We start from the raw sequence: 14067 nt of genomic DNA on the forward strand, positions 1-14067 counted from the left end.
TCACAGATAGAGAGGGGCGCGTGCTAACAGACCCTGGCGCCTTAGCGGAAAGCTTTGCAGCATATTATGCGGAGTTGTACGGATCGCGGGAGACCATACCCGGGGGGCTTGTAGATCGGTTCCTCGATGATCTTCCCCCTAGAGCCCTTTCGGATGAGGCGCGTGCAGACTTGGACCGACCGCTGACGGTAGATGAGTTGGGGACGGCATTGGGGAGCTTGTCCCTAGGGAAGGCCCCGGGCCCGAACGGGTTCCCGAGTGAGTTCTTCAGAAAATACTTTATGCAACTGGGGCCCTATTATCATGCGGTGGTGGAGGATGCCTGTGAGCGGGGGGTTTTGCCGGCCGACTGGTGACATGCAGAGATTGTCGTATTCCACAAGCCGGGCCGCCCTCCTGAACAACATGCCTCCTATCGGCCGATTTCCCTTCTTAATGTGGAGGCGAAGATTCTGGCCAAGGCCCTGGCCAACAGGCTCTTGCCATATATTCATACCCTGGTCCACCCGGACCAAGCCGGGTTTATGCCACATAGGGCAACGCATTACAACATCCGGCGTGCAGCGAGAGGCTCGGGCAGCTCTTCTTTTGGCCGACATAGATAGAGCTTTTGACACTCTTAGTTGGCGCTCTCTCTTTGCCTTGCTGCAACGTCTAAACCTGGGGCCACGCTTCTTTTCCTATTTAACGCTTCTGTATGCGGATCTTACGGCCTCGGTTCGGGTGGCAGGGGCGACCTCGGCAAGATTCCCGGGGGACACGACAGGGCTGTCCCTTGTCGCCTTACCCATTTGCCTTAGCCATGGAACCGCTGGCCTCCTGGGTTCGTATGGATGCGCAATACACAGGGTTTGAGTAGGAACATGGACTCTCGGATCGCATTGCCCTATATGCCGATGACGTGTTGTTCTTTTCGGATCTGGATAAAACGGGACCGCGGCTGCTCCGCATGATGTAGGTCTTTGGGGGGACGTCGGGACTATACATGAACCCGAGGAAATCCACCCTCTGGGTTCTGGGCGGTCGGGACGTACAGGGTGAGTGGACGGCATCATTACGTGTTGCGGCCGGGGGGCTGCAATATCTGGGGGTCTTCCTGACCGACGTGCCGACGATCGCCTGGGAGCGCAACGTGGTGCCGGTATGGGAGAAAGTATGTCGAGATGTTAAGCTCTGGGCGCGTATGCCTCTCACTATCTGTGGCCGCTCTGCCATCTTTAAGATGGTGGCACTGCCTCGACTGCTTTACCAGCTCCAAAACCACCCATATGAGATTCCTCCCAGTTGGTTTCGGAAGGTTAATGCGGTGCTGAGCCAATTTCTGTGGGAAGGGGGTCTGGCCAGGGTATCGCTGCGGGTTTGCTTTCTGTCAATATATGAAGGGGGACTGGCTACCTCTGATATCTTATCCTATTATTACGCCTCCCATTTATTGGTCCTAAACGAATGGTGGTATGGAGATAGGGGAGACCCGGCGTATGCGGTGGAGAGGCGTCTCATGGACCCACATACGGTACATACCCTACTTTATGCGACTGCATTGCGAGAGGCACTGCCACCGGTCACTCAGGTGGTGTTTCGGGTGTGGCGCCGGGCTTTATGTCATATTGGCTGGTGGGGTAGGCTTACCCGAGAGACCCCGTTGTGGCAGAACGGGCTGCTCCCTCAGTTGGCGACCCTCTCTGGATTTAGGGGTTGGGACAGAATTGCCACAGACGCAGTTCTTTTAATACCTCCAGCTGCGCCACGCCCTTGCCCCTAGACTGGAGGGTATGCAATCCATCCCTGAATTCAGTCCCCTTGAGGCTAAGGTGTTTATGGGGGATCTCCAAGAAAAGAAAGTCTCTAAAATCTATCAGTCTATGGTGATTCATAGTGCTCCGTCCCTGCAGGGTCTGCGTGAGCGGTGGGAGACTGATGTGGGCCCGTTGGACGAGACGGATTGGAGGGAGGCGCTGGCCTCCCCCCGTGAGGCTAGTATAGCGATCCGACTGCGTCTCGTCCAATTTCGGTATCTACACAGGACTTATTACACACGGCAGCGGCTGTGGCAGGTGGGTCTTATAGCCTCCCCGGACTGCCTTAGGTGTGGGCGAGAGGTGGGGGTCTTTGGTGCACACGGTCTGGCACTGCCCTGCAGTGCGCCGGTTTTGGGGGGGGGGGAGGGGGGAGGGGGGAAGTGTTAGGGTGCCTATCGGAGGTGTTGGGCTGGGATCTTCCAGTAGACCCCAAATTGGTGTTGCTCCATATTATGGCCGATATTGGGGGTAATATCTATAAGCGTCACTTGCTGCTTCTGGGCCTAACGACAGCCAGGCAGGATCTCGCCCGGGCATGGAAGGCCCCGGCGGCTCCCTCTATTAATGTTTGGAAACGAGGTTTAGATTTCAATATGGGCCTGGAGTTGCCGATCTTTAAAGCGCGTGGGTGTCCTCGGAAACACTTCAAGATCTGGAAGCGGTGGGCTGATTATAGGGGCATTTTCCTTGACCCGGTCCCTACGGATGGAGACTTGGGCCTATTTGAGTGTCAAGTGTGGCGCTGAGTACTAATTGTATAGAGATGGTGCTGGTGGACTCTGGCGGTGGTGCGGTCGGGGGGGGGGGGGAGGGTGTTGGGTAGGTAGGGGGTTTTATTGACAGATGATGTATGAATAACTCTCCAATGTTCCTTGTTATGGTAAAATATCAAGAGCGGTTGCTATTTAGTATGTGGCAGATCCCCTGGTTCTACAGGGGCCTGCAGCCTTTGCCTTCTTGATTAATAAAAGTGTTGTTACAAAAAAAAGATATAAACATGGCAGTTTCAGGCCTCATGTGGCACAGCTACTCTCTTATGATGCAGATCTCTGTATCAGACTGTAGAACTGTCCCCTCAGGAACATGCTGATCACAGAGTATGAGGCCTTAAGATACAGAGACATACCTCTGTGTACACAAACCGTAAACACCCAGGATTCAAACAAACAATAACATCTTGGAAGCTCTGTTCTAAGATAGCTGAACTATCTCCCAAAGTATACAGATTACAGAGGTACACGCAACCGGCATAAGCCAGCAGAGCAAATCTTTCATCACACACATCTCAGATCACTAGATCTCGGATAGTAGGCTATCCTTCCTTCAAGTGAAAAAAGATCCTACCAGGTCAGACATAATTCTCATTCTCTTTCGGAACACAGTGGCTACTCACCTGGACATCAACACCAAAGTTATCCCCGTCCTCAATTTTTGGGATCTGTAGCTGCACCCACATACAGACCTGGAGAAAATTGAAAAGATAGAGTGAAAAAGAGGATACAGGAGGGTGTTGAGATCGCATGGGACTGGGGAATTTGAAGTAACAGTGACCCTGCCACCATTAGACTTAACTGCCCTCCCTCAATAGAGAACACTTCAATTCCCTGTGGAATCCAATGGGCTCCATCATCACTCTGACTAGAAGTGCTCTCCACACATGGACTCGGAGGTACTGGATTCGGTTCTGACAACCCTTTGAGTTCAGGGTCGTTCTCCCTCCATTAACCTATGGAAACATTCTCACAAGAGACAATCTATCAGATCCGGTGGGAAATTGGGTTCCGAGACTCTGTCAGGTTTGAAAAACCTCCCACACCCCCACTACACCACCGGACTGTAGTGAGTCCTCAGTCCAACTACTAGGACACAGCATGCTTTCAGGACGCCATTGTGTCTCTTCGGGCTCCAGATTCATTCTGAGGTTTTGAGATTCTTCACCTCTTTTCACGCCCTGAGAATTCCCTTAATGCTGTGAGGCAATCTCCATCCTCCTGCAACACCAACGGAGGAGCTTCTGACACAGACTTAGTCTGAACAGCTCAGCACGTCATGGTTACTCTGTCAGCTTCTCTAGCAGGTGGTCACTGCCATGACCAACATATACCCTGTCTCCCTTAGCTCAAAAGATGTGAAAGCAAATACTATGAAAAAATAAAAACTGCTGAGAACTTCCAAACTAGTTGGGAAAGAGTAGGTTATAGATGTAATGAACCAAGTTAGTTATGGCTATGGTTAGAACTATGTTCAGCCAGAGATAGATTTAGGGTTTAGGCTAGCACTTGGGTTAGAGTAAGCCATGGGTTAGGCATACTGCAAGCATAAGTGTTAGCAAATGTGATGAGCTTAGCATTAGGGATAGGATGCGTAACATGAGCTAATTGATGAGGTTAGCATAAGGCATAGAGGCTACAGGTTAGAAAACATATTATTATTATTTATTTGTAGAGCACAAGATCATCCTAAGATGTGTGTGCAACAAAATACCCCTGCTAATAATAATCATTGCAAAGACAAAACAACTGAACTGCTACAAATGCATGAGGTAATTGAGCAGGTTAAGGAGGTTTGGTGTAACCCCACTCCACAAAAATATCCAAAACAGGCAAAGTTTGAACTTTGTTTTCGAGTTTATTGTAAATTACATAGGTTTCAATCACAAGTAGGCCTATAAATTCTTATCATTGTGCAAGCCCCATTTTGTGCAGTGGTAAGTTCCAGCAGTATAAACCTGCCTAAATATACCGGGGGAAAAATGCCAACTAATTCCCATACATGCGGCATTTGATACATAATTTCATTGCAAGAACGGAGGCTAACATTATGCATCATCTCCTTTATTATACCACTCCTCAGCAACCCTTTCAAAGAATACTAACACAACAATCCAAAATTGGAACAATAAAGAAACATCTAAAGTCTCTAGTATGGAAAGTGTTCTGCCTCTTTTAAATCCTGCTTCTGATGATATAAGTAGCCTTAGATTCACTTCATTTTGTATGGTCAGTTTAAATTAAGATGTGTGTAAGTTAAATGTAGATTACTTCTAATTTTCAGAAGCAGAGTGTAATGTGTAGGAGTGTGTTCCGACTATAAATGGTATTTGTGTAGTATTTGTGTTTCATAAAAAATATGATCAATGTTTAGGAAAGTTTATACATTTAAAAATAGCGGAATACTTCGGTTTAGAAAGGTTTTGGATTGTTAATGTTGAAAAAGTATTAAAGAAACTTGCCATTTTTAAGGCATCGTACGGGGTTTCAGGGCAGCGGTAACGGAGCGTTTTATGCTCACGCTGCCCTCTCGTGAGTCTGTGGTTGTGCACGCTAGCTTTGTCCCGTGCACATTAGGAGGCAGCGTTAACTAAGTAAATTGCTTGCGCTGCCAAATTCTATTGATTTGTTGGGGTGACGGTACGCGCGTCATTTGACGCCAGCATGTTGAAAGATTTGGATTGGCTACTTGTGATCTCGCAAGATCACGAAGCAATGCGAAGTTCGGTAGTCAGCTTGTTTTACGTTTTTTCATGTGGAGAGTTGGTTGTGGAGAGTTTTCAAGTGAGTTTTAGGTAAAACCAATTTTAAGAGTTAAAATGAATTCAGAGGAGAGTGTTGTAAAGATGAATACTCAAGGTTAAGCTTATAAGTAGTTTATTCTCAAATGGACGACACACTCAACCCGGAGGCTCCGTGCATAATGAATCGTTGAAGGTCAAACAAACCGTCTAAACTGTCAACATGAGAACGTCCAGCTATCAACATTCCAGCTGGTAGCTGCCGCGCACAGGAGGGGAGGGGCGCGCGGTGAGAAGCAATTAGCTAAGGTGGACAGGTTAAGGACACAACACAACACATCTCCTTCCCATATGAATAGCTGAACCTCAAGGAAGAAAAGGAAGGGAAAAAAAACAAAAAAAGAAAAAAAAAAAAAAAAAAAAAAAGAACACTGACAGATGCCATGCCTAGTTAACTATTCACAAATATAGTCTTTATATTTGCAGGGTTTAACCACACTGCGACCGCATTTACTGGTGATGGTCACTTCATCCAAAGTGTTGTTCTCCGGCACCAGTTCATGACTCTGTTCCTGTCTGTCACTTGAATCCAAGGAACTACTTGTGGCACCCGTATCAGGATAACTGATTTCACCACTAGGCTCCAAAACCTCTTGGTCTTCCACAGACACATTATCACTAGCCTTACCAGGAGATGCCTCCGAGGCGCTTGTGCTAGGTTCTCTCATACCCCCAATGGTTTCGATATTCTCACCACCTTCACTTCCTCCTTTGTTTTCTCTAATAGTTTGTGGTAACATGCCGTCATAGTCACCCTCAGAATCAGAGGATACTTGTTGTATCCAATCCTGCTTGTCTAGCACATCCCTTTCCTCATCCGCTACCTTTAGTTCCTGTCCTGTTATGACCTTTCGAACACCATCCGTCCTATTACAGACAGACAATGCAGATGCATGCCATACTCTTCCATCACTGAGGAGTGCAGAGTTGCAGAACACCTTTTCCACCTTTAGCGGATTAGTAAATCTACTTTGTCCTTTTACTACATTTCCACTCCTTTTCACTCTCACCTAGTCACCTTCTTTTAGTCTGATAACTTTGCATTTATACTTGCTGTCAAATTTTTCTTTGCTCAGATCTTTAGCCTCCTGTATTCTCTTTCTGACTACTTCTACAGACCACTCCGATTTCCTTGCACTTTTGAGCCATCCGATATTATCCTTAGATACGGGAGTTCTGCCTCTCATAATCTCAAAAGGACTTACCAAGGTTTTCTCTCCAGGAGTAATCCTGTACCCCCAGACCATTTTGTTCAGTTCTTTCCTCCAACACATTCCATTATTGTTGGCCAACTGGATGATGCCTTTTATCACCCTATTAAATCTCTCTACTGCACCATTGCCAGCAGGGTGGTAAACCGAAGTAGTTTTGTGTTTAATGCCATTCCTGTCAACAACCTTTTTGAAGATCTCAGAAGTGAACTGACTTCCATTATCGTTGACAATGGTTTTTGGTATGCCCTCTCTAGTGAATATTCCATAAATGTTATAATGTCAGAGGTATCGACCTTCCTACAAATCTTAATTTCAGGCCATTTAGAAAAGTGATCTACTAAGACCATTACATGCACATGTTCCTCTTTCCATCTTACAGGACCGAGTATGTCAATGCCCACCCTCTCCCATGCCATGTCCGGACACTTCAGTGGTTGGAGAGGAGGTCTAAGGGTCGTTTGTGATTTGTCTGAATTTTCACATTGCATGCAGTTTCTCACCGCTCTCTCAATTTGTATGTCGCACCCAGGCCACCAATACCAATTTTTAATTCTTTGTTTGGTTTTGTTTATGCCCAAATGTCCCTCATGGCAAAGTTCAATGAGATTCTCTCTTAATGTGGTCGGAGGTATAACCTTTCCTTGTCTTAAAACCAGTTCGTTTTCCACGGACAGTTCATTCCTCAATTCCCAGAAAGGCCGCAACTCATCTCTCAGTAATACCTTTTTGGGCCATCCTTTCACAATAAGCTTCCTAACCTCGTTTAAGGTTCCATCTCTTTCGTTCTCTTTGTTCCATACCTCTTTTGTAATGCTCGGGAACTCTTCATTGATGCTTGCCACACATAGTTCTTCCTCCTTGACTACTTTTTCCACATTCTTCAAAGGCAATCTGCTCAGAAAATCTGCAACTACATTCTTTGTACCAGGCAGATATTGAACTTCGTAGTTGTAGTCCAGGAGTTTTATGGACAATCTTGCCAACCTAGGTGTTGCATTATATAAACCTTTCACAGTGAGAACTTTTGTCAACGGCTTGTGGTCACAACGTAGGAAAATTCTTTCCCCCCAAATGTACTGTCTGAAATGTTCCAGACCCCACATGCATGCTAATGCCTCACGCTCGATAACTGCGTACTGTTCCTCCGTTGGTGTTAAAGAACGGGAGGCAAAAGCAATCGTGACTTCCTTACCATCGCACTCTACTTGCGTAAGGACTGCACTAATACCTTTACCACTGGCATCCGTGGTAACCACACATGTAAGATTGTTGTCAAATCCTTTAAGGGGCGGAGCGGCACAGATTTCTTTTTTTAAGCTTTTAAAACTATCTTCACAGTCTTGCGACCATTCGAATTTATTATTTTTCTTAAGAAGGGTCCTAATGCAGTAAGTTTTCATGGAAAAGTTCCTTACAAACTTTGAATAATATTACACCAGTCCCAAAAACGCTCTGAGCTCTTCCTTGCTTTGTGGTTCTGGGGCATCCTTGATAGCCTTAATTAATTCTTTTTTTGGTTTAATACCATCTTTAGTGATTTCATGACCCAGGTAGGTTGACGGAATTATTGCTGAAACTGCACTTTTTGTACTCTGCTGTCAAACCACTTTTCTCTAAGATCTTAAGTACTTGTACTAACCGGTTGTCATGGTCAGTTTGGTCTTTCCCCATAATGAGGATGTTATCCTGAAAAATTAGTAATTTCCTTACCCCCTTGAATAGCTCCTGCATAAGTCTTTGGAATAGTGCCGCTGCGGATGCAAGCCCGAAAGGTACCCTTTTAAACCTGAAACACCCAAAAAGTGAAACAAAAGTGGTAAGGTGTCTGCTTTCGGGGTGTAGTGCTACCTGGTGGTAAGCAGCAGCCAAGTCTATGGTCGAAATAGTTTTCATATCTTTAGTAAGAGACAACATCTCGTTTATTCTCGGTAAGGGAAATTGGTCGATAAGAATATTCTTGTTTAGGTCGCGCAAATCTATGCACAACCTCAACTTTCCGTTGGCCCTTCTTGCGACCACCAGAGGTGCGACCCATTCCGATGATTCTGTGGTTTCGATGATTCTGTGGTTTCGATTATTTCTGCTTCCAGTAGTTTATCTATTTCTGATCTCACCTCATCCCTTAATGACAATGGTATTTGTCTCACCTTATGCAGGCAGGGCACTGCATCTTCTTTTAGTTTTATTACATGTTGGAATCCCTTGAGTTTACCTATTTTACCATTAAAAACTTTAGGAAACTTGTTAACCAACTCACATCCCGGTAACACCTCATGTTGTGTAACCAGGACCTGTTCAACACTGTTTGGGTTTAGAGTTATTCCAAGTTTACCCTGGTCCTTCCAACCAAGCACCGATGGGCCAGTGACAGCAACATATAACTTGCTGCTGGTTTTCCTTTCCTTAAATGCAAATGTAAGTTCTTTGAAACCCATAAGTTCAATCGGTTCTCCCGTGAATGTTTTAAGTGATATGTCAGGTCTTTCTAATTGTCTACCCACCTTGCTTCTAAATTTCTCCCTCCAAACATCACGGTTGACTATTGTGCATGGTGAACCAGAATCAGCTACTAGATCTATATTTACACCTCCAATTTCCACCAAGCACATGGGTTTCTTTTTCTTGCTCTTCTCTTCATCCTCTTTAGCCGTTGCCTCAGTTACATTTAGTACACATAAGTTGTACTCCGAATCATCCGAAGAGTCATGCTCAAATTCTTCCTCGTCCTCATCCTCTACAAATGTTACTTTTTCTTTCATTTTCCTTTTGCAGGCTTTCTGAAAATGACCAATGATCCCACATTGGGTACATTTTGTTTCTCGCTGGGCATTTCCAGTCATTCGCCAAATGCTTACTGCTACCACACCTGTAACACTTCCACTGCTCGTACGAACTAGCATTCCCTTTGAATTTGGTTGTGTCCTTCACTCTATTTTTAGTACTTTTCTTGTACCCACTTATTTTTGCCACCACATTAGCTTCCTCATTTTTACCTTTTCCCTCATTGATGACTTCCTTCGCACAACGACCAGTCAATTCTGCTTTCTTTACGATATCAATAACCTGTTGGAGGTTTTTCACCTTTAGCCCATAAGGCGTCCTGTATGTTAGAATTTGCAGCACACATCACTATCTGATCCCTAATTAAGTCATCATGCATGTTTTCAAACTTGCATAAGAGCGCCAAGTTCTTTAAAGCAGCAACGTAGTCATCTATATTTTCTTCTTTTCCTTGTTTCCTTCTGTAGAACTTATACCTGTGCACCGCAACACATACTGTAGGTTTATAATAACCATCTAAGTCCTCCATTGCCTCATCATAAACATTCCTCTCTCCTCCAACTCTTATTTTCTTAGTAATGTTGTTATACACTGTTAGACCACCTGCACCTAAACAATGTAACAATATTTTTTTCTTTTCCTCCTGTTTTAGTGGTTCATCCTCTTTATCAAATGTGGATATATAATTACTGAAATATTCCTTCCACTGTTCCACTTCACAGTTGGTACGCCAGTACCCTTTAAGAACGCTTCTGGTGGCTGTAAATTATATATGTTGCCTGTTGCCATGCTCAGTTCTTGCCTTACTTTATTTATCAACACAATTATTCTCTTTTTCTTTATTTGTTTTATTTCCTTTTAGATGCAAATGCGATGAGGCGTCACAGTCTGTACTCTTATTTCACTTACAGTTTCTTTGTGTTAGTCACGGACTTAAATCAACTCTCACCTGCTCATTTGCGCCCATGCGTTCGAACTCCTAGTCGATTCTCTCTTTTCTTTAACATCCGCACCTTTGCGCCTGAACAATCAAAGTCCCGTATGCCTCCGTCAGACTCGTTCGTATAATTTCCAATCTGCCACTACTTTACTATGAAACTTCCACAAAGATGGTGGCACGCACACTTCCTTTACGTGGTTGCGCGATTGAAACACTAGAACGCAGACTCTACTTCCTGTAATTCCTCTTCCTCCTTCTACGTCACGACGTTCTAACAGCAGCGCCTAAGTTCTGAGGTGAATTCCTTCCGACGTATTATGCTAACAAACTTGTCATTTTACTTCAATAATGTTGTAAAAGTTCACCTGCGATGACTTGAAGGCTGCGTTAATCTTCTAGAGTCTTTAGGCTTAATTCCAACTTCCTTTGTTTCGCTAAGAGCGTAGTCTTCTTTTAAAGCTTTTTTTTTTTTTAAGTTGCGCTTTATTCTGTACCCACAACGCTCTCTCTCTCCTCCCGTACAGTTACTTTTTCACCATCGTAATGCGAGTAAGGAATGCCTTATTATTTCCTTTTTTTTTAGAACGCTGCTTTACTATTCTTCACTTTCTTTTCGTAACAATAGTCCTCTTTTCACTTTATCCATTCACCTCTGTTTCATCTTATAATTCACTCATTTCCGAAGTGCTACTAATGTTCACACTTTATCCGCCGCACTTACTTTATATCCTTTTCTTTCTTCCAATGTACTCCTTTTTACTTTTCCTTGCTATTGCTCCTCAATTTCATATCTTCAAAGTCTTTTCAATTCTTTCTTCAAATTTTTCAAATTCAATTTCTTCCTCTCGTGGGTTCATCCGTGCGTCGTCCAACCATGACTCGTCGCCAAATTGTAAAGATGAATACTCAAGGTTAAGCTTATAAGTAGTTTATTCTCAAATGGACGACACACTCAACCCAGAGGCTCCGTGCATAATGAATCATTGAAGGTCAAACAAACCGTCTAAACTGTCAACATGAGAACGTCCAGCTGTCAGCATTCCAGCTGGTAGCTGCCGCGCGCAGGAGGGGAGGGGCGCGCGGTGAGAAGCAATTAGCTAAGGTGGACAGGTTAAGTACACAACACAACAAGTGTTGATCAGACACAGGTTGTGGAAGGTAGAGTTAGTGAGGATAGCCTTAGGAGGATGATTCAGAATGAGGTAAAGTCTTCCATGAGGGAAGTGGTGGAGATTGTTTTGGATAGCAAAAGAAAGGGAAATAGGTCTTGGTCTTGCTCTGACGAAGATGTAAATAAAGGAGGAAAGAGACAAAGAAAGTCAAAGCACTTGGACAACGGCACAAAGGGAAAAGGTGTCCTTGGTGGCACGCAGGAGCTGTCTGATGATGCTGCTCAGATAGAGTCAGAGAATTCAATGTTGGAAGGTTCTGGTAGATATTATGACGAATATGTGTTTGACATGGAGCAGGATGATGATTGTTGGACTTGGCCCTTTTTGCAGGGTCATCCCTGAACTTTTTGCCTTCCTCCTATATTTTTTCTGACCTGTTGTTGGCTGTTTTATGACTCTGGGCACTTTACCACTGCTGATCAGTGGTAATGTGCATATGCTCTCCCTATTGTAAATTACTGTACGAATTAGTGATTCCATGATTGGTTGGTTTGGTTAACCTGTCAGACCCTAGTACAGTGCACCAGGAATACCCAGGGCTTGTAATCCAAATACTGCTGGCGTGCTTGCAGCACTGGTTGTGCCACCCACAGAAGCAGCCTGTAAACATGTGTCTAAGGCCTGCCATTGCAGAGCCTGCGTGCAGTCTGGTACTGTCATGCTGACTGGGCAAGTGCACCCACTTGCCAGTCCCTAAACCTTCCCTTTTCTTCATATCAGACACCCCTATGGTAGGCCCAAGACCAGGGTGCATTGTAAGGATAAGGTAGGACATGCCCTGGTGTGTGTGGCATATTCTTATAGTGAATTACAGCCATTTTCGTTTTTCACTATTGCAAGGCCACCTGTTTACCATAGGCCAGAATGGGCAGTTTGGTTATTACATTTTATAATCCTAACTGACTCAGAGAGCATGGTAGAAATTCGAATTTAGTATGCCTCTACTCAGGATGATAAAATACAACTTTTAGTGAAGTTGGTTTTAACATTCTGTGTTTGAAAATGCCACTTTTAGAAAGTAGGCATTTTCTTGTCTAACCATTCGAACATGCATCTGCTAGGCTGTGTGTATTCCTTTGTCTGGAGTTTGAGTGACAGGGCTGGGGAATTCCAGGAGACAGAGTGAGGTGCTCCAGTGGTGAATAGAGAGATCTGCATCTAGATGGGTGGGAGGAGTGGCACCTGGGACCTGAATAGGGCTGTGCCTGCCTTCCACAATGCTGGCTCCACCTCCTGGGGAGCGGCTGATGTCTCTGCCCTGCACAGTGAATGAAGAGAAGGAATCCTGTCAACAAAGTGCTCCAGGGCTGTACTTGCCTTCCACAATGCTGGCTTCACCTCTTGTGGGGCGTCTAATGTATCTGCCCTGCACTGTGAAAGGAAAGGAGAAGTCTGGTAAACAGAGTGCTCATGAACTGGTTTGGACTGGGCAAAGGCCCCTCTGCCTTCAGAGAACAAAGGATTTCTGGGTATAAATATTGGGACCCTGATCCCAAGAATTTAGATCACTTTGGGAAAACAAGAAGAACCTTTGCTGAGGGAGGAACCAGAAGAAGCTGAGGAGGAAACTATCCCTGAACCTGGGGGATTGGCCTGCAGTGGTTGCCTTACTGCCAAAGAGAGGATAAAGGAACTTTGTGTGTACTTTTGCTCAACTTGTGAAGGATCTCCAAGGGCTTGGAAAAGAGCTTGCCTCCTGCTGAAGTCTCAGGAACAACAGACTTCACCCCCCAGCTCCCCAGAGTTCTTTGGAAGTGCCTGCTGCTGTTGTTGGGCCTTCTGAGGGACTGCGTGTCGCAAGGAGCTGGAAGCGCGACTCAAGAAGGAGAAGCATGCCGCCATCGGAGCTGTTGTCATCGCATCTCGTAAAGTGTGTCGCCGCTGCAGCATCGCATCGAGCGGAAGCGTCTCACATCATCCAGGAAGTGTCCCGCAACGCCGAAGCGTGTCGCCATCGCAGCCATCGTAGCTAACGCATTGCACCGCATCAAGAGAAGAGTCTTGCATCGAGGAAGAAGCGTGTCGCCATCGCAGCCATCGTAGTTGTCGCATTACACCGCATCAAGAAAAGCGCCTCGCATCCACGGAGAAGCGTGCCGCCGTCGGAGCTGCTGTCGTCGCATTGCGTAAAGGGGTGTCGTTGCTGCAACATCACATCGAGCGGAAGCGTCTCTCAAACGTCAGAGAAGAGTGTCGCTGCCAAGGCCGCGGTCGTCACATCGCGTAAAGGGTGACGCCGCTGCAGCTGAAGCATCGAGTCTTCTCGCAACATCGGAGAAGCGTGCCGCATCTGGAAGATCTTCACGTCTTTATTTCTTTGCACCAAAATCTTCATCGCATCCACATCGTTGCAACACTTTCGTTGCCCTGCGTGTCGCATCTAAAAGGTACATTGACTTAAAGTGTCGCATTTAAGAGCTAAAGAGAACTAAGCACAATTCTACCATCTAAAAGTAACAGTATTGTGTGTTTTTGTCGTTTGATGGTCTTGTGTTAAATCTATATAAAGAATACTTATTTTTGATATAAAGCCTGTGTGGTGTCCATTTGTAGTGTTGTCACTTGGTTACTGTATGTGTTCACAAATGCT

At 45.3% G+C, this 14067-nt stretch overlaps 1 protein-coding gene across 1 annotated transcript in view; it reads right to left on the reverse strand.

The window, feature by feature from the left end:
• The window catches only part of LOC146871199 (proteasome activator complex subunit 1-like), a gene marked incomplete at its 5' end in the record, with an annotated part of 281652 nt that overhangs the window by 146865 nt on the left and 120720 nt on the right, over positions 1-14067 (reverse strand). The window contains one exon of the mRNA XM_085646233.1: positions 3193-3261. Coding sequence (XP_085502359.1) covers positions 3193-3261 — 69 coding nt within the window. The remainder of the gene's footprint in view (positions 1-3192; positions 3262-14067) is intronic.

This window comes from Triturus cristatus, chromosome 1_1, assembly GCF_964204655.1.
Source record: "Triturus cristatus chromosome 1_1, aTriCri1.1, whole genome shotgun sequence".
Taxonomy (NCBI): Eukaryota; Metazoa; Chordata; class Amphibia; order Caudata; family Salamandridae; genus Triturus; species Triturus cristatus.